General features: G+C 39.5%; 1 protein-coding gene across 3 annotated transcripts in view; it reads right to left on the reverse strand.

The window, feature by feature from the left end:
* NTRK3 (neurotrophic receptor tyrosine kinase 3) overlaps window positions 1-25980 on the reverse strand; it is a gene marked incomplete at its 3' end in the record, with an annotated part of 368520 nt that overhangs the window by 208595 nt on the left and 133945 nt on the right. For 2 of the 3 annotated variants that reach the window (XM_081337317.1, XM_081337318.1), the window contains exons 5-9: window positions 20995-21152; window positions 12970-13112; window positions 11570-11711; window positions 9501-9797; window positions 3579-3646 (exon numbers count right to left, since the gene is read on the reverse strand). In XM_081337317.1, the coding sequence (XP_081193443.1) occupies window positions 3579-3646; window positions 9501-9797; window positions 11570-11711; window positions 12970-13112; window positions 20995-21152 (808 nt within the window). Of the gene's footprint in view, window positions 1-3578; window positions 3647-6324; window positions 6349-9500; window positions 9798-11569; window positions 11712-12969; window positions 13113-20994; window positions 21153-25980 lie in introns of all 3 variants that reach the window. The other variant, XM_081337316.1, reaches the window with a different exon arrangement.

The raw sequence follows: 25980 nt of genomic DNA on the forward strand, positions 1-25980 counted from the left end.
CAACCTAGCAGTTCGAAAGCACATAAAAATGCAAGTAGAAAAATAGGGACCACTACGGTGGGAAGGTAACAGCGTTCCATGCGCCTTTGGCGTCTAGTCATGCCAGCCACATGACCACGGAGACGTCCTCGGACAAGCGCTGGCTCTTTGGCTTTGAAACGGAGATGAGCACCGGCCCCTAGAGTTGGAAACGACTAGCATGCATGTGCAGGGGAACCTTTACCTTTACCTTTACCTTTACCTTTATGTATGTATGTATGTATGTATGTATGTATGTATGTATGTATGTATTATATGTATATGCATATGTAGCTTTCTTAATGCTCAACAGAGGGCATTTGGTTGGAGCCAATGGTGGTCAAAGATATGGAGCTAATCTGAAACCTGGCATCAATCACTGCTGGGAACAAATTTCCATTTCCATTTATACACCTTGGTGAACTTTCCTTCTGCATTAAAACAAGCAAAGGGGAATGAAGAAGCTGAAGGCAATTTAAATCAAAACATTCTATATTTAAACCAATAGCCCTCAAAATGCCAAAGGGCTTATGATACTTTACAGAATAATCAATTCAGCTGGCAGACATTTTAAGGCAGCAAAGGACCACAGTCATAAATTGGAAGCACTAACAGGGAAAAAAAATGCATTATAATCTGTACAATACTTGTACCAGTTAAAGAAAGGCATTTTATGATAGTTTTATCCAGAAGGGCAGTTATATTTAAAGTACCTGAACATCTTGACACCTTAAAGAGTCACCTTTATAAAACAGAATTTATGAACTGGAATTGGATTCATCTGGTGGAGGAGATTCCTATCGTACAAGTGTTTGTGCCTTACTGAACATATTTGCTTTGAACAATCACAACCAGCCCTTCCTGAGATGTTAAAATCTTGTTTGTGTTGGTCAGTAATTCTTAATAATAATAATAATAATAATAATAATAATAATAATAATAATAATAATAATAATAATAATAATAATAATAATAATAATAATAATAATAATAATAAATAATAATAATAATAATAATAATAATAATAATAATAATAATAATAATAATAATAATAATAATAATAATAAGTTGGAAGGGACCTTGGAGGTCATCTAGTCCAACCCCCTGCTCAGGCAGGAAGCCCTCTATGCCATTTCAGACAAATGGCTGTCCAGTCTCTTCTTAAAAACTTCCAGTGTTATAAGAAAGGGTTTGTGTAAGAGTGCCATTAGATTCATCTGCAAATTGTTAGGATACATGATGTTAACCACTTGAGGCAGATTTTGTAAAGGGTGAGTATACAAACAACTACAAATGAAGCAATGTGTGAGTAAGGTCAAGTCATTTTGACAAAGAGGTCTGTCATTTTGGCATATTTAGCAGAAAGACAAGATTTGCTGCAGCCCAAATCAAAGTGGGAGGCCCAGGCTGTCTGCCATGTAATGGGGAAAATAACCCACAGACAACATTCAAGGCCAACAACAGAAGAAGTTGTGTATTGCTGAAAAAGTTTTGTGAAGGGTGGAAAGATAGCAATGGGATCCATAAATAAGGCAGGAGAGAAGCAAAAGAGAAGAGAATGAAAATTAGTTCTACTGGAGGCAGCTCATACTTCTGCTAAACATATTGAAAGATAATTTACCCGTCATTTTTGGGTGCACAGAAAGATTTCTCTTAAAAGATCTACTCTCTCTTATTGAGAAAATATTCTTCCTGCTCTGTGTTTTGATTATAAACCTGACTTTTTTTCAAAATGAAATACACATTGCACAAAATAAAGAGATGTTTTCTTGCTTGCAGGATATTGTCTTCTCCAGTCTGGAATAATCCTCATATTTTATACATGTTGTGCTTTATCAGATCTGCCTAGCTTGGGGTTTGTTTTTTTTTCTGCTCTGTTTTCTACAAGTGGAAAAGTTGGGGAGCTAAAACAGGCCAGGGGGAAGGGAAACTTGTATGACTGTTGTCCTTAAGGAACAGAAACTGCATGCAACGCACATGAGCAGCACAGCAAAAACAAGATATGACATTTTTCTCTGCCCTGGTATTATATTTGCTCATTCAACTATTTTTCCCCGCAGCATCTCTCTTCTCTCCAAAGTGGTAATACCCCAGGGAATTCTTGAACATCCGTTTTTGCTGTGTTTATCAAATGGCCCTAAGAATACAACTCAGGTATGGAGGGATCTTAATATTGGGGGTTAGCACATTGTGTTCTACAAGATGAATGCAGCCAAATGCTCAGTGGTTAGATTCATATACTACACTAAACTAAAATAGGCTTCACAAGGTTACAACCCTGTCAGTTGAAAGAACCTGGTGAAAGTCTTCCAAAGTAAGATGAATTAGACCATCGTGTAAGCCACATATGGTCTACATGTTCAGGGATAGATGATATTGTGACTGCAGCAACCATATTCAGATTTAGCATAGAAACACCAGTTTATCCACCCACTTTTCTTTACATATAATTCTTATGCACTTGACTGCATAATCCCTTTGCACCCATGGCAAAGAACATTCAAACCCAGATATGCTGCTTACCGGTCAATAAGGAGGCAAAAAATGAAGCCTTTTTAGAGTTCAATCACCATCAAAACAAATAAATAATATAGGCATTAAATCGGAAAGTGGAGAGGGGAGAGGGATCAAGGGCAGGGGAGCAGATCTGGGCTGCAAAAACTGTCCTTTACAACAGGACAACTTCAGGTTGGGGATCAGATTTATGACCAGTGGTGGGATATGTTGGGAACTGTAGTTCAGCAGTATCTATTTTCCCATCTGAAATATTGGCATGGTCAGAAGCAATTGTGAAACTAAATTAATAGATCACAGCACAGAAGAACCAATAAGTTAAAGCTATTTTGGTTCTTGTACTCGCCTGGATATAAAGGTAATGTAGCATTCCAACAGAGTGAGAGATGATGATGTTTAATATATCAATAAAATAATATTTTATTTTATTTCAACACCTTAAACATGCTCATCTCCAAGCTCCTAGAGTGATCCAAGTCCTTATCTCAGTGGGAGTGTGTCTCTCTGTGTGTTGAATAGGATTCCATTCACTGGGAAGTCATTTTAGTTTCATAAATGGGCAGTCCAACTTATTGACCTTCTGTGATTCCCATGCTCTTGAAAAATAAGGAAGTATAAATAAGGAAGGAGGACTCTTTGCAACTCAAAAAGGCATGTCTGATAACCTTTGCCCCAAGAGCCTGTCAAGCAATCTCCTTTCCTAGGAATGCATTCTAAAGAAGAGTCCTCTGAAGGAGAATGATAGGATGATAGTTTGATTCTGCAGTCATACATATGACTTTGTTCTATCCAGCAACACAGTGCTAGATCAACTTACAACATGGAAGCAGCTAGTAAACCAGAACTCTGGCCAGGATTATTGATGATATGAATGAGTTAGCTGGGCTTTGACTTACCATCTCAAGGGAAACCAGTAATTGTGGTTCATATGATACAGTATTTCTGGGTAAACATGGTGTTAAGCTGCAGTCCCACAGAAACCCCCAAAATATAAATCAGTGCTTAAGATAAAATTATTTCCCACTGTGAGGTCACAAGGATCTTACCCCAAAGGTGTCTTCCTCTGGCTTATGTGTCACTGTGATAAGAGGAGAGGGACTTGGACTGTACTCATCTGAAACCAAAGGAACAAAAGAAAAAGTTTATTTCACAGTTCAGAAAACTTTGTACATACAAGATATTATATTTCACATGGTATGTATATATGATTAACTCTTAGAAAAAATCCCTGTTCATTCCTTCCTACACCTACTCCAATATTGTCTTATAACTTTATTTCCTTCCCACATCCAGTTGAAGCATCCTGTACTTATGTTTTCCCCATTTTTCCCCCCTGCTTACAACTCCAAGTTGCATTAATGACTGTTCTACTCAGGAAGCTTTTAAAACAGTCTCTTTATTTCTAGGTTGATGCTGTTATTTGGACACTCCTACCTCTCTGCTTTCACCTTTATCTTAATTAATGGTTCTGGCTGATCTTTCTAAATACAGTAAGCAATCTCTGCGATCCCTTGGTGAAAAGACACAGGGAAGTTTAAGTTAACATCTTTTCAGAGTAACACCCTAACCCAGGCATCCAATCAACTTAAAAAAATAACAAAAACTAAAAGGATGCTGAATTAGAGTTGGAAGGACATGACCAAGATGGGCTGTCTTGGGTGGTATATTGCCTTTGGACAGGTCAACTCCAACTCTTGAACCATTCTACATTTCAGTTGTCTGTCCCTGGGGAAAGTTCCTTTTCCTGAAATCTTGATTTGCACGAAAGAAGAAAGGAAGGAAGACCTCTCTCTTTTCCTAAAGGTAAAAGGTAAAGTTTCTTCCACACATGTGTGCTAGTCGTTTCCAACTCTAGGGGCTGGTGCTCATCTCCGTTTCAAAGCCGAAGAGCCAGCGCTTGTCCGAGGATGTCTCCGTGGTCATGTGGCCGGCATGACTAGACGCCAAAGGCGCACGGAACGCTGTTACCTTCCCACCGGAGTGGTCCCTATTTTTCTACTTGCATTTTTTATGTGCTTTTGAACTGCTAGGTTGGCAGAAGCTGGGACGAGTAACAGGCACTCACTCTGTTACGCGGCACTCGGGATTCGACCCGCCAAACTGCCGACCTTCCGATCGACAAGCTCAGCGTCCTAACCCACTGAGCCACCACGTCCCTATTCTCTTTTCCTACCCCCCCCCCTTTTTTTAAATTGCTAACTTTAATCTGATGACAATTTACACTTGTTTGTCAAAAGGTACATATCTACTTTTCAGGGGCTGTCATGTTTCCTTCTGAAATGATATATAGTAGGTAGTGTGTGAAACCTATAGCAAAATGTCACGGTATGGAATGTTCCTAGTCAGGTGACCAGCCAGCCATGCCTTTTCTCAATATTCATTTCCCTTCACTTATCTGGCTTTCCCTGTCATGACCAATGAGAAAACGTACCATCTTCAACAGGTCTCTTTCTGGGTTCTCCCCTCCCTCCCTCCCTCCCCACATTTCTTTCATTTTTACTTCCATGAAATCCCAGGAAAAGCTGGTACTGTTTTAGCTATATAAGCACTCATAACCTTAGGAGCTTTCCCTTAGCAAATTAGGAAATACTAGTGTGATCTGCAGAAAAATTCAATAGGATGAAAGAAAATGCACTTTAAATCTTTTTCCTTTTTTCTTTTTCAAAAGCAAAAGATAATGTCACTGAAATTCTCAAGAGTGAAGTGCGCACTCTTCCTCTTTTTCATGATGAAGTGCTTTTTATTGTTCAACCCCGGCGAATTCCAAATATTTTCCCCATTTTCATGCCCTCCAGTTCAGTTAGACTTTGTTATGTGAGCAGGGTTTAACACCTGGCGGATGCAAGCTTCAAGATTATATTCCATCAGCTATATTCCATCAAGCTGAAGTTAAAAAATGCTATCCATAGGAGCTGGATTAAAACATCACCCTACATGCCATCGTTTGGTTAGTTGTGTTTTTGCCTTAATTCAGCCATTGTGGTTAGTTTACTACTTATTATGCAATGCAGAACCAATACAATGTGATTTGTTCAATAATCCACAGGTATGCAAAGCAACTCCAGCCAGGATTGTGTGAAGGCATAGAATGCATGCACAGGATTGTGTCACTTCATTCCAAATCTAATTCATTCCCCAATGGGAGACAAATCATTCTTGGAAGGGATGCAACACCGGACTCCCAAAAGTTAAAGACGAGCAATCATTTCTCTTTGATCTACAGTATGTTAACATACAACGTGGCTAGGGGTCTGATCACCAAGTTAAAGGGAGCAGTTATTTCAATCCAGTCCTCTTTGATTGGATGCCCTAAAACCTCTGTGTAATTAAGCACTTTGTCAAGGGAGATATCCGCATAACTCACATGTTAGTTTTAGCAAACCTGCTGCCTTTATACTAGGGGTCTTCAAACATGGCCCTTTTATGACTTATGGACTTCAACTCCTAAAATTGCCTGGCTGTGGAATTTTGGGACTTCTGTGCCTGGCTGAGGAATTCTGGGAGTTGAAGTTCACAAGTCATAAAAGGGCCAAGTTTGAAGACCCCTGCTTTATACCCTCAAAAATATTTGGGTAAGCAATCCAGAGCTACTGAGAAACAGGTGGCATGTAACTTAATAAAATTATTATGCTCAGGGTTTTTTTTTCCTGATTTCTCCCAGGGATGTCCCGCCCTTTGATCCCTGCCTAAAATTTGTTCTTACTCTTCTAACAAAAACAAAAATCCTTGGTTAAAGGTCTGAATAATACAGAGGAATTGTAGTCTGATCAAACAGGCAAGGAAAAAACTTACATGTGACAAAGATATCTGAAATGCCTGTAAAAAACAAAAAAGAGATAAAGACAAAGGGAGGAGAGAGAGAGAAATAAAATGGTTATTAATAATAAGTCTTTATTATTATTATTATTATTATTATTATTATTATTATTATTATTATTATTATTATTATTATTATTGGTTATTGGTATCATTGGAGAACAATTGTGATGCTATTATTAAACAGTAAGCTACTGGCTGAAATCCCCTTCTCTGATTTAAAAGAATTTTCAGATAAGTTTTGAAATAGGGTATATGAAGGCATATGAAGGGGTGGGTGTTGAGTAGGAAGTAGCCACATGCCGTAATTTACAGAGGACATTACAGACAACATTCCTCTATAAAAATTCTTTTGATTTAGAAGGCTGCTTCAAATGTGATTTACAAAATAATGGGAGTTAAAGAGCCCAATTTAGCTATCAATTGTTAATATTTAATAATCAAGCACAGTCTTCCCCATTACAGGGTGGTGAACTAGAATCTCATTTAAATTATATTAGCTGTGTTAAAATCTACCATATGCAAGAGTCATTCCCTTTAATTAATTAACTTGTTGGCAATATGGTTCCTCTTTTTAGAAGTGGTATGTAAGTAGCTATACTTACAAGTATTCCAAGCTAATTAGATGGAGAGTGCAATTCAGGGTACGTATTTGGTCTCCAAACCAAAAACTCTGCTTATCCATAGAACTTAATATTGGAGTGTCCAGCCTGTGCAATTTTGAGACCTGGGGAAATGGTTCCAAAACAATACTTGCTGTTTGTGCGAATTGCGCCTTAGTTAGAAGCTTATCTGCCCAGAAATTCTAAATGCATTTTTCTCTATCTTAACAACTTCTTCAACCATAAGATTTGGATTTTTAATCCGCTCTGTATATCATTAATAAAGTTCCATGAAGACAAAACATAAATAATAAAATAGGATATCTCTGGCATTGTGCTTTCCCTATATTACAAAATGTCAAATGTTAATTGTGGGAGGTGACTAAGAGGTGCTCTGCATTCTCATGACAGCAGGCCAGATGGTAATATGCATGTCTAAATGCCTGAAGAAAACAATTCTACTAGGACTTTCTTAAGATAAAAAGAAGAAGGCACTATGTAAATCCTGTTACTTTAGCTAGACGGCAACCTCATTTGTTGAAAAGAGAAAAAGTATTAATTATGGACTCTTATTCATGCTCTTATAGACAGAGCAACTTTATTTATTTTTTGGCAGTTATTCCTGCATAGAAGAGCAGAATTAAAGAATAACGAAGTTGGAAGGGACTTTGGAGGTCCTCTAGTCCAATAGGAGACCCTATACCATTCTGGACAGTCCAGTCTTTTCTTGAAAACTCCCAGTGATGAAACACTGACAACTTCTGATAACTTCTGCAGGCAAACTGTTCCACTGATTAATTGTTCTCACTGTCAGGAAATTTCTCCTTAGTTCTAGGCTGGATCTTTCTTTGAAAAGTTCCCATCCATTCCTCCTTGTCCTGCCCTTTATGAGCAAATGGACAAAAGATTACTTAGTCTGGCATCCAACTTTCAACAAGAGTCAGCCAGATCATCTCCAAACAGTTGACCTACTGATAACTTTCCCCATTTATATATCTCCCCAGGTCCACTACTCAAAGGTATTATCCTTCAGTCAGTGCTTTTTTTGTAAAAGAAAAAGGTGCCGGAACTCACACATGCCATACAACCCGCCTTGCCTACCCTACAAGGTTCCATCCAAAAAAGGTGCTGGAACTCCATCCTGAGCGTTCTATGACAAAAAAAGCCCTGATCCTTCTGAATACAGAAGTTCCATATAGTTACTGCATCAAATAACTCTAATAGGTTGGCCTTCCATTCATTACCAAAACCCCCTTTTAAAGGTTATCCACAATGAGACCCTTCCCCTCAGGTTGCGGTGATGAATTCTATCAGTTAATCGAGTGTATGTGGCATTTCATTTTGGAAATTTAACTTTAATGTGATCCAATCAAACTCTTAATCAACTTTCTGAATCAAAGCAACCATTCAGTTAAAACTGTCAGATCAAATCAGATAGTCTGGATGTCTTTTGCACAAGCACTTGTTAGTATCTGAAGTGGTTCAGCTGACATCAGATTTGATCGAGTAGCTTCAGTTTTTTATCTTGGGGCAGGGAGATAGATCTGGGATAGGCTGTTTACACTAGCTTTTCAAGTGGGGCCTTCTCCAAGAGGCTTTGAAACCAAGAATTGAAACCCTAACCGGGTCTGACTCATGTGTTAGTGAGGTTTGTTAGGAAAAGAAGGAACAGAGGGAGCACCATCGCCGTTCAAAACAAAAGGAATTTCTCTTTTCTTCTACCTGGAAAAAAGCTGCGAAAATCTTCCTCAGTAACAGAAACACTGTAGTAAATTATTTACTACAAATTGCACTGGAGGCAAAATTAAATTAAATGAAATATTCACATTGTACTGTTCCACTTTGATTATTGTCCTAAGGTTATTGCTTATTTATTCATTAGGGATATTTCCCACCTTTCTTTCAGGAGCTGAATTTGTTCTTCACAGCAACCATCAGTCAGAGGTGGGCTAGGCTGAGAGACAATAACTGGCCTAGAATCAACACTCAGTCACTGGGCTCAGTCCTCATCGTTGGGGGGCAGGGGGAGGGAAAGCCCATTCCATAGAGAAGAAATTAGGTACTCCACATTGCATGTAAACAAACTTTATTATGTGCTGTAAAGAAATTTGATGTGCACTTAGAGTTACACAGTACAAATAGAGTAATTTTTTTAAAAAACCCAAGTGGAGCAGCACAATATGAATATTGTATGTTGTCTAATTGGATCCTCTTATTATAAAGCTTCCTTTATGTTTTGCATTTGTGTGTCTCCACCAAAATGTGATATAAGCACTCACCCCTTTAATTCTCAGCATTATTCTTGAAATGAAGGAGACTAGCCCCACATCATTTCATTTGTTAGATCAATACCCTGACTTTCAACAAAAGCACAAACTAATGTTCATTACAATGTCTCCATATATTTATCCCCATATTAAAAAAAAAATCTGGGATGGGATGGCTCCCAAATACAACTGCCTAATGTGCAATCAGCCCAGGTTCAAATCTCAGAAGGGTGAGAACAAATAAGTTTGAATGCCATTTGCTATAAACTTTTCAATCTCTCACTTGGAAATGGTTTCTCCAGAAAATGTCCTCTGACGGTCTGGTTGGCTGTTCCCAAGTAGTTAGTAGCCACGATGGTGTAGTTGCCATTGTTGTAATGAGTGGGATGGTTGAACAGCAAACAGCCATCTGTGATATCCCCACCCTGGTAGACATCCATGCGGATGAAGGCCGTCTGTCTAAGAAACTGGCCGTTGTACAGCCAATGAATTTGGGGTGGAGGGTTCCCATGCACCGAAAACTCTATACAGTGTTCCATATGCCGAATAGGTTCCAGTAGGCTGAGGATACGGGGAGGAGCTAAATAGTGGAAGAGAGAGGCAAACAAACATTAATGGTCATCCACAAAGTGTTAAGGGGAAAAAAAATCACAGATGCACCATGTTTTCTCTAAACTTCGTTGGAAGCACAATTGGATTCAACTTTCAAATAGTCAAGCATTCCATTTGTATTTTAAGATCAAGTAAAGTCTCATCTGCAATATATTAAAATATACCTTTTCCTAACAAGGGAGGGAGGGAGGGAGGAAGGAAGGAAGACAGGAAGAAAGAATTGGAAAAGGGAGAAAGAATTGGAAGAGGAAGGAAGGAAGGAAGGAAGGAAGGAAGGAAGGAAGGAAGGAAGGAAGGAAGGAAGGAAGGAAGGAAGGAAGGGTACAAAGTTGGGGGTGCTTTGCATCTAAATTTCCATGAAGGCAAACAGTTCAGCTTCTGATAATATAGGCTGGGAAACCTGTGGCCTACATATGATATAAAACTTGCTTGATTTTTTTATGAGCAATGCAACAGAAAATAGAGAAAATAAACCTGGAATCAAAGACTTCAAATTCTTTAAATTATAGCATGATGATATACTGCAAGGGTGGGCAATGCCGTGGCCTAAATGGTACATATCCTCCTCCAAGGTTGGGTTACCAAAATTAAGTGGCAAAACCCGCAGATTCCCCCACCTTTCTTTTGCAGATTTTGTACAGAAATAAATGTAAATGTAAACAATGTTGATGTAAACAAATCATGGCCTAGTCACAACAAGGAAGAAGCTCATCCCTTAAATATTTCAGTAGAGTTTGGTGTATGCAATCAACCGAGTTTACAAATGAAGCTTTAAATCGACAGGACTATCAATATTGTGGACCGTTCAGAGCCTTTTCAATATTTCATTTATTGCTTTCTTGCTACACATGGGCAGGAATCTACATTTATACTACTGTGTATAAAAACAGGCTGTGCGGGACTCCATGGGCATTCTATAGAGATAAGCCATTTTCTGCCACTCACATGATCCAGAAAGGCAAGAAAGTACAAGCATATTAGCACAGATTTCCAAGGATATGACTCATCTCGTTCAAATGTCAGAGCCTTCACCCGAATATAAGTCTCTTCACTGTCAAATTCTCAGACTGAAAGCCACAGTGGGCTAGTTAGCATGCCACAAGAGAAGCTTCAAGAAGGAAAAGTGAAGCTGCTTTTGCATTTGAAGTCTACTGGCAGCTTAATGCATCTTTTTTAATTTTTACTTGCTGCCAAAATCAGCAGGCCATTACTATTAGAAGTGAGCAATGCTTTTTCAGTCTGACAGCTGCACTGGGAATTTCATTAATATGCCGAGTGAAGTTGTATTAAGACAACATTGGGATGAAGAATCTGAGGTCCTCCAGATGTTTCTTAACTACAACTCCCGGAAATCCCAGTTGGAAGTAGGCTTAATGTTGGATTGATTTCTGATGCTGGGAATGGTAGTTCCATGACATCCAAGTGGGCCACCTTACTCTATGTTGTAAGCTGAAAGAAGCAGTGGCCATAGTAAATACTAATATTCCCTCTTCCGTTTTTCATCCTAATAAATCCTGGAAAAATCTCAACATACTTGCAAGAAATGTCCCAGGTCTGATTACAGAAGTACACACACACACACACACACACACACACACACACACACATACACACACACACACATATATATATTTAAAGGAAAAGTACTCCAGCTAAGTTCTCAGGAAAAAGTGCACAAAAACCTCCCATAACGGGATTTCCCCTCTTTGAACCCATCTCTTCTCCCCCGCATTGACTTACAGTATACAGTGAGTAGTACGCTGGCATTAGACATTCCTACCACATTCTCAGCTATGCATGTAAGCAGGAACCCATTGTCTTCGCTGGTTACATTCACCAGGGTTAAATTGATGGAGTGAACATTGGTCCAGTTGGCATTTGTCTGAAAATCACCAGCAGAAAGACAGTTAACATAAAATAAAAAGAACTGATCCCACATCGACGGAATGTCCCAGAAGACCCTGGCCCAAATAGATGAGATTCAACGTCCGGGACCATTCAAAGTTACAACAGCGCTGAAAAAAGTGACCGATGACTGTTTTTCACACTTACGACCGTTGCAGCATCCCCATGGTCACATGATCAAAATCCAGGCACTTGGCAACTGGTTCATACTTTGACTGTTGCCGTATCCCGAAGTCACGTGATCCCCTTTTGTGACCTTCTGACAAGCAAAGTCTATGGGGGAAGCCAGAGTCACTTAACAGTCATGTTGCTAACTTAACAACTGCAGGGATTCACTTCACTGTGGCAAGAAAGGTCATAAAATGGGGCAATTAACTAACAAATGTCTTGCTTAGCCACAGAAATGTTGGGCTCCATTGTGGCTATAAGTTGAGGACTACCAATATACTCCATATATCTGAAAAGCATCCAGATTGGAGGACACTGCTTTAAAGCACAACGTGAAACTTTCTAAAAATACCCAAAGCCGTCTGAAATTCAATGATGAAAGAAAGAAAAACCTTTTATGGGATTCTCCAGGTAGGCAGAATAATTGTTCAAAATTCTTTTGGGGATAAAAAAGCAAGGGAGCTTCATTATTAAGCAAAAATCAAGAACATTGGGGCATAACCTCAAGTTGAGAGGAGTATGTTAGGAAGTGTCACTTTACAGAAAGAGTAGTGGAAGCTTGAAACCAACTTCCAGAGGAGGCAGTGGGTTAAACATCAGTAACTGAGTTTAAACATGCTTGGACCAAACACATGTCCATCATCCAAAAAATAATAATAAAACAAATAATAGGGAGGGAGGAAGAAGGGGGAGGGAGGGAGGATGAAGGTAGGGGGAGGGAAAGAGGAAGGAAGGAAGAAGGGAGGGAGGGAGGAGGAGGAGAGGGAGGGGAGGAGGAGAGGGGAGGAAGGGAGGAGGGAGGGAGAGGAAGGGAAGAAGGAAGGAAGGAAAGACAGGGAGCGGAGGAAGGAAGGAAGGAAGACAGGGAGGGAGGGAGGGAGGGAGGGAGGGAGGGAGGAAGGAAGGAAGGAAGGAAGGAAGGAAGGAAGGAAGGAAGGAAGGAAGGAAGGAAGGAAGGAAGGAAGGAAGGAAGGAAGGAAGGAAGGAAGGAAGGAAAATGAACTCAAAGGGCAGACGTGATGGACCGCTAGGTCTTTTTATGTTTCGATTTAACTTTAGCTTCTTACCTGATGCGTGTTGATAGAGCGCAGGTTGACTACAATCCAGTCCACATCGGGCAAAGGAGAACCAGACCCATTGCATGTGATAACAGCATTTTCACCTTCACAGACAGTCAGATTCACATGGCTGACACTGATCTCAGGCAAATCTGGAGGAAGCCAGCCAACATCAACATGGTTATGTCAAGGGATGTTTAACCAAAGCAGATCAACATAAATTACAACCCTCATTTTCCTAAACTGGTTTTAAACCTAATCTGATTTACAATGTTGTAAATTGAGAGCCTGGGGAGACTTAAAGTATTTTATACTCCCCGTATTTCTACAGCATCAATATGTCTCGGGGAGAAAATTTATTTTTCTACTAGCCTTGTACTGGAAATCCTTGTTTAGGTAAGAGATGCTGGACATATTGCAGTACACTATGTTTGTAATTATGTACACTTAACTGCAGCAGAGTTGTCTTCCTACTTAACCACTGTACAGAAATGGCAGTGAATGCTATTGGATCTTTTTTTTTCTCAAGAATCCTCATAAAGAAAAACGTACAGCTGGAGTCCATCCAGGCACATTCAATCCAAAAATTGAGCTAAAACCTTTTTTTCATATAAGGATTAATAAGAATAAGAAGCTGATAGTTAGAAGGATATAGAATGTTCCACATATAGCAATAATAGCCATCTTGGCTATGATAAACATTGTTTTAAAAATCCATAGATGCAAACCTTATGTGACAGTTGGCCAAATGAAGCATTTTTTAAGGTACACAAGACTTTGTTGGAGAATTTTTTTTTCCTAAATAAAGGAATCATTATTTACTAAAGCAAACTAACTAGGCTGGTCTTCTGGGAACTATCACAAAGTGTGCAAATTTGTCAAATTACCAATAACTCTTCATCAGGCAAAATAATTAGAGGCCTGGGGAAAAAAAGCAGGGGGGGGGAGAAGCAGCAGCGAAACACGTGGCTGATCTTAAAGTCACATCGGTCCTAGATTAAATTCTTGATACAGTGACTGTCAAATTGAGTTTTCTTGCAGACTGTGGGTTGCTTTTCTAAAGCTTTCTGGAAAAGATAAGTAGGTTCGTGCAAATTCACCATCTGGGAAAATATGCACAACACCTGTTTTCACTGCTGCCATTGTTCGTAAGGTGCTTAGATTCCATAGTTTACAGCTAACCCTTTACTGACCACCAGCCATTTAGTGACCATTCAAAGTTACAACAGCACTGAAAAAAATGATTGATGACCATTTTTCACACTTACAACCGTTGCAACTTCCCTGAGGTGACATGATCAAAATTCAGACGCTTGGCAACGGGTTCATATTTATGACCATTGCAGTGTCCCAAAGTCATGTGATCCCCTTTTGCAACCTTCTGACATGCAAAACAAATGGGGAAGCCAGGTTCACTTAACAACCGTGTTACCAATTTAACAACTGCAGCGGTTTACTTACCAACTGTTTTGCTTAGCAACAAAGGTTTTGGGCTCAACTGCAGTCATAAGTCAAAGACTATCTATACATGGCCAAAGCAAAACACCATAGCTTCTTCACCCAACTCTTTAGAAGCTATTCCCCTATGCTGTTTTGCTTTGAGGAAATGTTTTTTTTTTAATTTTTTTTATTGATTTTCTAATTTTACATTTAAATATTTAAAAAGCAAAGTGGCGGATGGGTTAAACGATAATTCAATAACATGTAAGTATCTTTAATACAAGTCTCAAACTACTACATTAAATATTTCCTCTCTTTTCCCCTTAGTATTTATTGTCTCATATTTAAACTAATACAATTCTTATTATATCAATTAAATAAAAATACCTTTCTTACATTTATCAATAATTTTTAGTTTATACATATCCTGGTTATTTTAACATTCAATCTTTATAGACAATCAATGTCCTAATTAGTTTTTTCCCCAATTTTTAGTTTCCCATGAATATTTAAATTTAACATTTAATATTTATAATTTCCAAGTTTTAAATTACCCCAGTTCCCTTTATCACAATCCATCACAAAATCTAATGTTCAGGATACACATCTTATCTATTTGAATATATTCTATTCTATTCCATCTTACATCAACTAATTAATAATACAGTTTAACATTCTTATTTTCTGTTAATTTCCAAATGCCTTAAATTTAATAACCAAAATTTCCCTTATTTCAACATTAAATACTTCCTCTCTTTTTCTCTTGATGTCTACTATCACATGTTTGAGCTAATAGTTTTTAGTATAACAGCTAGGTAAAAGCATATTTATTACATTTATCAATAGATTTTAGCTTATATATATCTTTACTTTTACATTCAACCTTTGATGTTTTATTACCAACTGAAGCTTCCTTTTGAAGCTCCACTCATTCTTAATAGATGGGCAGACACATACATACAGAGAGAAACTCCAACAATATATTTTAGAAAGAGTGCAACCCATGCGGAAGTTCAGAACTCTGTTCCACTTTTTCTCCTGCATTTTAAAACACACACACACACACACACACACACACACACACACACCTCTCAATCATGTTTCCATAGCAACTCGACATGCTCAGTTCCTATTAAACTGCTTTAGAATCAGCTTTTTCCTCCTTTTACATGTTTCCTTCCTAAATAATTGTTTTTTTTTCTTTGAAGTCTCCAGATCAACTGATACCTCTTCTCTTCCAAGTGGGGGTGGGTGGGTGCCATTTTGAATGTCTAAACAGCATCCATCACAGCTTGAATACGAGAAGTAGAGAGAATAATTTACTAACTGGGGAGTTCTCGGTGTTCTCTGAGCTTAATTATTTGCTTGCAGATGTTTTATTACCTAACTAGGTAACATCATTAATGCTAGTCTAGCATCCACAATGTTACCTAGCTAGATAATGAAACATCTCCAAGAAATCATCAGGTTCAGAGAACACCAGGGACCCCAGAGTTCAACCTGAATTATAGAGATTCTCTTCTATTGAAATAGTTTAGTAAGCCAGCCTCCACTCAATCATGGAGACACAAGCTTGGGTAGAAAAAGCTAAGAATCCCTTTCACAGTGGATTATTTCACACAAGCAAGAAGAGCTCCAATTAAGGTGGAAGTGGCTCAGTGGCTTAGGATGCTGAGCTTGTCGATCAGAAGGTTGGCAGTTTGGCGGGTTGAATCCCGAGTGCCGCATAACAAAGTGAGCGCCTGTTACTCGTCCCAGCTTCTGCCAACCTAGCAGTTCGAAAGCACATAAAAAAATGCAAGTAGAAAAATAGGGACCACTACGGTGGGAAGGTAACAGCGCTCCGTGCGCCTTTGGTGTCTAGTCATGCTGGCCACATGACCACAGAGACGTCCTCGGACAAGCGCCGGCTCTTCGGCTTTGAAACGAAGATGAGCACCAACCCCTAGAGTCAGAAACGACTAGCACACATGTGCGGGGGAACCTTTACCTTTTTATTTAAGCAAAGAGAGCTTGCCTTCCAGTTGTCTTGGAGAGAAGTACAGGGGCAGGCAGAGATTGAAATTGATTACCTTGCTTAGGAAATTAATGTTCATAAATCCACTCTGGGTTACAGCGAGTAATGTTTTCCCAGTTCACCTTTGCTGCTTAAGAATATTCTAACCCTTGAAAATTATACCTGTGGTGTGTTGAGGAATTTCCAGCTGTTTTATAATTCCCTGGAGTTTACAGCCATTTTAGATGTTTTCCAGAATGCAGTTAAAAGTCATCATGTGTTTGGCAGGAAGTTGCATGCCTGTTTAGTAAGTGAGGAATAGTGTTTATACCTGTATGATTTCTAGACATTTATTTTGGGGTGGGAGAACCAGCTTTGAACTGCCCTTCTCAGATGATTATATATCATCTGGATCAGGGGTGTCAAACTCAATTTCATTGAGGGCCGCATCAGCATTGTGGTTGCCCTCAAGGGGCCGGGTGGGTATGGCCAGGGTGAGTGTTGCCTACTGGGTGGGCGTGGCTAGAGTGCGTATGGCCTACTGGGTGGGCGTGGCCAGCTCTACATCGTTCTCATCAAGGGTGCCTATGGGGGCCTGGGCAGGAGTGGGACAGATCTGAGGGTCTCTGGCAGAAGGAGGGTCTCTGGGCCAGGGCCAAGGCAGTGGGGGCCGTTCCCTCACTGTTTACAGGATGGCTTCGCGGGCCACATGAAACCACTTTGCGGGCCGGATCTGGGCCCCGGGCCTTGTGTTTGACATGTCTGATCTGGATTATCCCATCTTCAGGATTTTGATGGTCGAAAGAAAATCAGCAGGTTCTTTTCATCTACAATGGATGCGAAGAATTCATAGCTACAACATTCAATTGATTTCACCTTATGGTGAAATATCATTTTGGATATTTTTAACTATTTCCCTGTGGTCTGATGGGAAAAAAATTATGTGACTTTGTGGGTTACTTTCAAAAGAAGAAAATATTGGTCAAATTGTGATCAACAGGTTGCATGATTGTTGCACCTACCTTAATTAGCATAATGTTTATGTGAGTGTTCTATCTTTCACCTCACAATTTCCTCTCCAAGCTGTCTGCAAACACCATGGTTACTCATAGGTAAGTGGTGACCCCTTTTACTGGATGTGTTCAAAAAGAAGTTTGATAGACATCTGTTGAGATTATATTGATTTGGCTTCCTGCACTGAGTACAGTAGAGTTGGATTCAGTGGTCTTAAATGGCCCCTTCCAACTTTAAACATTTATGATTTCCTCCCCGCAAAAAACCCTATCTTCTTTGAAATAAGATGTGAAAACAAATTCTCATAAATCAAATTAAATGGCTCTCTGGTGGAAATACAGTATTGTACTGGAATTCTGGTCAGCAATGTAATATACCAAAGAGATGTAAGCACAAATCTCTTTTTCTCTTAATTTAAATTGATAGGGGAAGAAAAGTGGGTGTCCTTGGAATTAAGATGCTTGAATTGAAACAGTTTCCTTGGCAACAGAGATCTCTTTTACTATCATCCCCTAGTTTCATGCTTAAGAATGGCTCTCCTCACAAGCCATCCCTCTTTGATGGGGTCGCTTTTGCTCCCCACCAATGAAGCAAAGCAAAGCAAAGCAAAACAAATGGAAACTCTTTTCATTTGACTTGAACCTAGACAGGTTTTTCAGTATATTGTTTCTCTGTCTTCCATGTGCAACGACGAGAATTAATCTGGTCCTATCAAAGCTACGCTCACCTGGAACTTCATCATTGTCAAGGGTAACACGAAGGCTACTGAAATAATTTTCTCTTTTTAGGAACTGAAACTGCACTCAACAGCTCTCATGGGAAAGTCAAGGACTTGGCTTGAGTAGATGTTTTTACTGCTGATGGTAAACACTTCTAGTAACAAAGATAAGCTTCTACAGACTCTAGGAATGTCATCATATATATTTCCATGGGTTCAAAAGTTTAAATACTGAATTCACAACAACAGCAAATGTTATTAATCTATCATATCAGCAAACTGTAAAAATAACACAGAGAAAAGAGTAGGATATATTCATAATAAATCACCACCCCTGCAGTCAATCCCAATCTAGGGTAGTCTATGCTTTTCAATATGGTCTTTCATACAAAAATGGCAGTCTTGCTAATTTTGTCACCCTTTCAGTGTAACAGACTGTAATCTGCTTTTCGGGCTGGACTGTGGATGCTATATGCCCTGATTTTACATAATGATCTGTCAGGCACACACACAAAAAAAATCAGGACCATACATTAAGTTGCAGTTCAGAAGATTTATTGCTCAAGCTTATAAATAAGAATCTAATCAACTAAAGTGCAAGTCTAAATTGGTGTCAGAAAAGGGTAAATGGATTTCAATAGGGGTTGGACTTAAACCATCTGTGGGAATGTAAGGACTCTAGGTGTTGTTGTTGTTAGTTGCGAAGTCATGTCCGATGCATCGCGACCCCATGGACAACGTTCCTCCAGGCCTTCCTGTCCTCTATGACTTGCTTAATTCCACCTCCACCCCCAGTTCTGCCTGATCTTCTCTTACATGATCCTAGTTTTCTCCCAGGATGCTTGTTTTCCTTCTTGCTACCTCCAACCTTCATTGCCATAGAAATGGACACGTGTGCATGTTCTCAAGCATTTAGCATCTAATATCTATATCCTTCCATCTACTTCCAAAAGCACATAGTTCGGTCATAATTTTAATTAGTATTTTGCTTGGAGTCAGAAGAGTTACAACTTTCCTGGTCCTGATAAAAATCTACCCAGGATTAATATTAATTAAACAAGAAAGACAGACATGAGCATCAAAATGTAATTTGGACCTTTATGGGAAGGAAGGAATCTTAATTTCTTGCACCAAGAATTCTTATCTTATTCAGTTATGTTTTGCTTTTTGTTTGATGTATAAGCTGAGATATATATACAGTATTTATTTTATTTATTTTATTTAATTAAATTTTTATACCGCCCTTCTCCTGAAGGACTCAGGGCGGTGTACAGGGCAATAAATATAAAAACGAAGTACAAAAGTTAAAAAACAATTAAATATTATGCCCGAATATAAACAGTAATTAAAAACCATATTAAAACCCCAACCCTTAACCCATCAAACCAGGTCGGATTGCTCGAATAAGTAAGTTTTTAGATCCCGCCGGAAGGAGCGAATATTTGAAAGGCATTCACTATGTGCATTAGTTTCACTTTGGAATCAAGACCAGGCAATGTAGAATTCCAAGATCCGGGGACAAATCTGGAAGGGAATAATTTCAGGAGTATTTCTCCTTATGTATTATTCAAGTGCTGTGTGAGGACTTTTACCCAGAGGCAAATAAATGAAACTGGTAGCCATGCATATCATTGATGCTCCAGTTCTTATCTTTTCCATCTGTTCTTTTTAAAGAAAAGGAAAAAAAGAAAGAAAGCAACATGCAATTCTAGAATATATGGAAGAGAGTCACAAAGATGCAGCTGTTCAAAATCTCAGGAGATTCCTAATAAATAGGTTTGGCTGACACACAAGGTGATAAAGCCAAAGATACACTGATGAGAGGACCAGAGAAAAGCTGCAACTGCTTCTAAAAAATAAAAGATAGCAGTGTGCATAAGCACCTCAGTGTATACATGTGCAGATTAGACAGAAAGTTATTTGAGAAATTTGAACTTGGGAGAAGAAATTGATCTGAACTGTACTTCCTAGAGAAATGGGCAGATCCAAATTAACTTATTAATCTGCTTTGAATATGTCCAAACATCCCAGGGAAGTTCTTATCTCAAAAATAAAAATAGTAAAAGATATTTTAAGTTATATATTTTAGAAATTCATACTTATGTGTGTGAGAGAGTAGATGGATGGATGGATGGATGGATGGATGGATGGATGGATGGATGGATGGATGGATGGATGGAATGGATAGATAGATAGATAGATAGATAGATAGATAGATAGATAGATAGATAGATAGATAGATAGATAGATAGATAGATACAGATACAGATATATAGACAGAGATAGAGAGATAGAGATAATAAACAGGCCCAACTAGGGATGAATGTATGTGAAATGAAAATGGATCAGAAGTTCATTGATGCAATCAATGAATCAATTAGAGATGTGGGGGAAAGGATTTCTCTAATTATTCTAGGGCAGATTTTTCTCCTAGTCTCTTGAAAAATGAATAATTCTCTATGAACCTCAATTTTGTAATGCTTGTTCACCAATGCATATCACTCAGTAATAATTAGCAAGAAATAATAATAATCACTGCACCCCACTCATTTGCCATTCTCCCCAGTTTTCCAGATGTAATCAGGATTGCATGAGCCCTTGCAAACCCATATACTGCAGTATTTTTGGATTTTCAGGCACCGTAATTACAACTCTGTACACACACACACACACACACACACACACACACACACACACCAATATTCCTGCAATTGTGGAGTTTTTTGAGCGTGCTGATCCTCTCTGCATTGGTAATGGTGCTATTTGGTCTACATGAGCAATGATTCAAACCCTGAATATGAGAAGTAGAAGGAAAGATAACAATGCTGGAAGATCAACAGGTGCCCAATTATTTACACTTCCTTACCGCACTGGTTGATATTCAGCTCCTGTATGGGTATGTGGCTGGTCTCCATGTTTGTGCAGTACAAGTCCTGGTTCTGCAAATTGGCTTCTTCTCTCTCCTGCCACAGCTGGATCCAACGGATATCACAGCTGCAGTTTAAAATATTATTTTCCAACTTCCTGTACAGAAAGAGAAAGTTTTTAGATTGTGAGAAAAGAGAAGCAAAAGGAAGGCAAAATACCCAGATGGAGAGATGGGCAGAAAGCAGATCTATATCCCAGTTCAAATATGATACGAAAGGTGATGACAATGTAAAAATCTGATTCCTTTAGCACCTACCTCCATGAGAGTAAACCTAACTGTATGACAGGGATTGATAGGGATTGATCGACATTCTCCATAGAAAATTTTAGAATTTTTCGTTTGTGCTATACAAATAACAGAGTTGGAAGGGACCTTGGAGGTCTTCTAGTCCAACCCCCTGCTCAAGCAGGAAACCCTGTAACATTTCAAATAGTTGTCCAATCTCTTCTTAATCAACAGTGATTTAGATTCATCAACTAAACTTTGGTTGATTAATCTATTAGATTCTATGGGAAACCTCACAGCCATTAACAGTAACAGGGAGGATCAAAATGATCAGTAAATGTCTTTACTGAATTTAAGTCATAGCTTGTTTTTTTTTCCTTTGAAATATCTCCTGTTTCTTGTTCTAAACACCTTGACATTCATAAGGTCATGCAGGGATCATGAGTTTTCATTTAGCTTGTCTCCTCTTCTCCTTGCCCAGACATGCTCAATAAATTCAAGACTCTGTCCATAATACCCCTGTCTTAATGCATTGACTATGAGCTCCTGCTGCTCAGGGAGATGAAGCAACTTGCAGAAGCCATCATGCAATTTAATTGAATGAAGCAGCCAGATTTGTATATTGTTTGACCTCATTGACCCAGCTGGCAAAGCTGATGTTTTAATGTACTCTGTTTAAAAGACACTTATATTTTATATACTGATAATTTTTATTATTATTGATATTTTACAACTAGCAGTATTGCTGTATGCCTGAAAGTATATTTGCAACCTGGAATTAAGGAGAAACTTCCTGACAGTGAAGACAATTAACCAGTGGAACAGCTTGCCTCCAGAAATCGTGGACGCTCCATCACTGGAGGTTTTTAAGAAGAGACTAGACCACGGGTCTGCAACCCGCGGCTCCGGAGCCGCATTCGGCTCTTTCAGCCGTTTCCTGCGGCTCCCAGTTCTCTGCCATGTGCAGTCCAAAAAAAAAAGTGGGACTAAAAAATTTCAACCAATCAATTCAAATATGCAGGGTAGGTGCATATCTCGCCTTGGCTCCACTCTTCAGTCAAACCCTGTTCTGCGCATGCACGCATGTACACGCAGGTGCACACATTTTTTTGCGGCTCCCAGTTTTTCCTTTTGTGAGGGAACCGGTTCCGAGTGGCTCTTTCACTGTTTCAGGTTGCTGACCCCTGGACTAGACAGTCACTCGTCTGAGATGGTATAGGATCTCCTGCTTGAGTAGGGGGCTGGACTAGAAGACCTCCAAGGTCACTTCCAGCTCTATTCTATTCTATCCTGGTTTGGGTTTATATTTGGGGAAATACGGTACTAAATGCATCCGTCTGGCTGATGATCTTAACTGGGGCTTACTTTTGGGGTGGGGCTTATATTATGAGCATCCTGAAAAATCATGGTAGGGCTTATTTTCCAGTTGGGTCTTATTTTGGGGGATATATGGTATCAGGGTTTTTTTTCTTCTTTCTTTGCTATGAACTAGAGCTGGACCAACTGGACCAGGGATGGTTGTAATGCCAAGATGAAAGGCAGGGTGAGAACAGTATTGGTGGTTTGAAACCACATATTGAGTTTTATCCTGAAGGCAGAAGAGGCTTAACTTTCTGTTTCCTGATTGTATTAAGATCTTTTCTTTCTTTTTCTTTCTTTTCTTTCTTTCTCTCCCTCTCCATTCCTTCTCTCCTTCCTTCCTTCCTTTCTCTATCATCTCTCTCTCTCTCTCTCTCTCTCTCTCTCTCTCTCTCTCTCTCTCTCTCTCTCTCTCTCTCTCTCTCTCTCTCTCTCTCTGTCTATCATCTATCAAAATTGATTTGCCAGTGATTCTGGGCAATTTACAGCATAAAACATTAAAGCAGAAAAGTCAGTCATGGAATACAGCAGATTCTATAGCATCATACTATTTTATACTCAATCTGCTATGTTTGTCCCCTTTAAGCATCAGGAAACAAGGCCACAGTATTTTCAGCTCTTTAATCCAAAAGACTGTTATTTTATTAACAGCCAGTGCAGTGTAGTAGGCAAGGTGTTGAACTGGGACTAGGGCAGGGGTAGGCAACTTCAGCTCTTTTATGACTCATGGACTTCAACTCCCAGAATTCCTGAGTCAGCTGATTCAGGAATTCTGGGAGTTGAAGTCCATGAGTCATAAAAGAGCCGAGGTTGCCTACCCCTGGACTAGGGAGACTGGGATCCAATCCCTATTTTTCCACAAATCTCATTGGCTGATTTACGGAGCCTACTATTACTTACTCCAATCTTTTTTCAAGGATTGCTGAGATATTATAATCTGGAAGACCCACTTTATATACCCCTCTGAACTCAAGACAGATGGAATTAAATTTAATGTGAAGGAGAAGGAGGAAGCCATAGGAATAAGACAAAAAAGTATCTTGGGCTAAATCAGTGTTTCTCAAACTTGGTAACCCGAAGATGTGTGAATTTCAATGCCCAGAATTCTCCAGCCAGTCCTCTTGAGTTGAACTCCATACTTATTCCAGTTGCCAGGTTTGAGAAACATGGTTCTAATTGGAGGAATCCCATAATTTGGAGCCTAGTTCCCTTTGCTTGCCAACTCGGTGTTCCGCCCTGTAGCAATTGTCCTTGCAAGGGTTTTCCCTACCTCCATGAATTTATGCATGGATTTAGCACCGCAGACAACTCCAAAGTGAAAAAAAATAAAGATATTATAAATACTTTCCCCTAAAACTGGCCTGCTAGGGGGAGCTGCTATTGCAACCATTCAGAAGCAGAACTGTAAGTAATATAACACAGCCTTTCGGATCATTCCTAATGCATGAGATTCTCCTATGAATAATGTAAAAGCCCCATGCTGGAGAAAAGGGACTCCTCCATTGGCTTGGCCTAGCAGTATTGATAGCATAATGCAGCTAATGGCAATACTTAAGGGGGCTTTTGTGCAAATTAACTCCCAGCTTTTTACTGGACATAGCACATGTTTAATAGTGTACTAGTGTTCTGCTCCTTTGGGACTTAACTAGTGTTGAGTTTCTTCTTCTTTTTTTAACATATATCCCTTGGCCACCTTCTAAGTAAATATAAGGAGAGGGTGAAAATGAAATGCTTCGCTTAACACTGTATTCAGTGTGGCAGGATTGATCTACAGGTACTCCTCGACTTAACAACAGTTTGTTTAGTTTAAGTTTATTGAATTTATTGAATTTAAGTTTATTGAATTTATATACCGCCCTTTCCCCGTAGGACTCAGGGCGGTTTACAAAGTATTTAAAAACATCAATTCAATACAAGAGTTAAAAACAGTTAAAATAATTAAATTTGATCCCTGAGGGGGGGAACCCTCTCAGCCTGGGCCGGAAAGCTCAAAGAGCCAGGTCTTCAGGTCCCGGCGGAATGACCGAAGGTCGGGGGCAGTCCTAAGCTCCACGGGCAACTGGTTCCAAAGGGCAGGCACACCCACTGAGAAGACCCTCCCCCTGAGTGTTATCCGCTGGCAGTCTTTTATGGGCAGCACCCTGAGAAGACCCTCCAAGTGGGAGCGCACAGGACGAAGGGAACTTGATGCCGGCAGTAGGTGTTCCCTCAAATATAGTGACCATTCAAAGATACAGTGGCACTGAAAAAATGTGACTCGCAACGGTTTTTCATAGTTACGACCTTTGCAGCATCCCTGTGGTCACGTGATCAAAATTCAGAGGCTTGGCAATGGTGTAACAACGGTTACACTGTCCAGGGGTCATGTGATCCCCTTTTGTGACCTTCTGACAATCAAAGTCAATGGGGAACCCAGATTCATTTAAGAACCGGGTTCCTAACGTATCAACTGCCAGGATCCACTTAGCAAACTATGGCAAGAAAAGTCGTGAAATGGAGCAAAACTCACTTAACAAATGTCTCACTTAACAACAAAAACTTTGGGCTCAGCTGAGGTCGTAAGTCGAGGACTACCTGTATTTCACCTCCGCACGTAGTTTGTGCTGTAGAGAAGATCTTCTCTACCTCACAAAGCATTGAGAAAATGCTGGCCATCTTTACCAGCAGTCCCTTCTCAAAAGACAAACATTTAACATACATACAGGTAGTCCTCAGCTTATAGCCAGTTGCTTAGCAACTGTCAGAAGTTATGACAGACACACCCACACCCCAAAAAGATATCAAATTTTGAAGTTACAATGGTCACACTCCTCCCGAGGTCACATGATTGCAATATGGATGCTTGGAAACCGGATGTTTGCAGCATCCCACAGTATCGTGACCACATTTTAAATATTTTTTTTCTGGTTTCCTGAAAAGAAAAAAAATTCATTGAGTATAATGGATTTGCTTAACGACCTGGCCTTCACTTAATGAGTGCCACAAGAAATGCAGTGAAGCCAGGTTTAATCATCTGTCAACCTGCTTAATGGCCACAACTGCTTGCAACTCTAATTCTGAGCTCAATCTGTAATGGAGCTCAGAATTAGCGTCAAAAACTGAGGGCTACCTGTAAGAAGAGTCACCTTGAACCATGAGATGGGCAGCAAACGAATTAGATAAATAAAGAAATAAATATATAAATAAATACAAACGAAGCAAAGGAGAGTGGCCAGCCTGTTCCCCTGTTTAGGATTGTTTTACTTTGGAGGGGTAGTTTTCTAGCTTGTTTCACACACTGCACACACACACCAGAGATGAGATCAAGAGCTTCCCTCTTCAACTAGGGCAGGGGTAGGC

The sequence above is a fragment of the Vipera berus genome (genome assembly GCF_964194415.1).
Source record: "Vipera berus genome assembly, chromosome: 12".
Classification (NCBI taxonomy): domain Eukaryota; kingdom Metazoa; phylum Chordata; class Lepidosauria; order Squamata; family Viperidae; genus Vipera; species Vipera berus.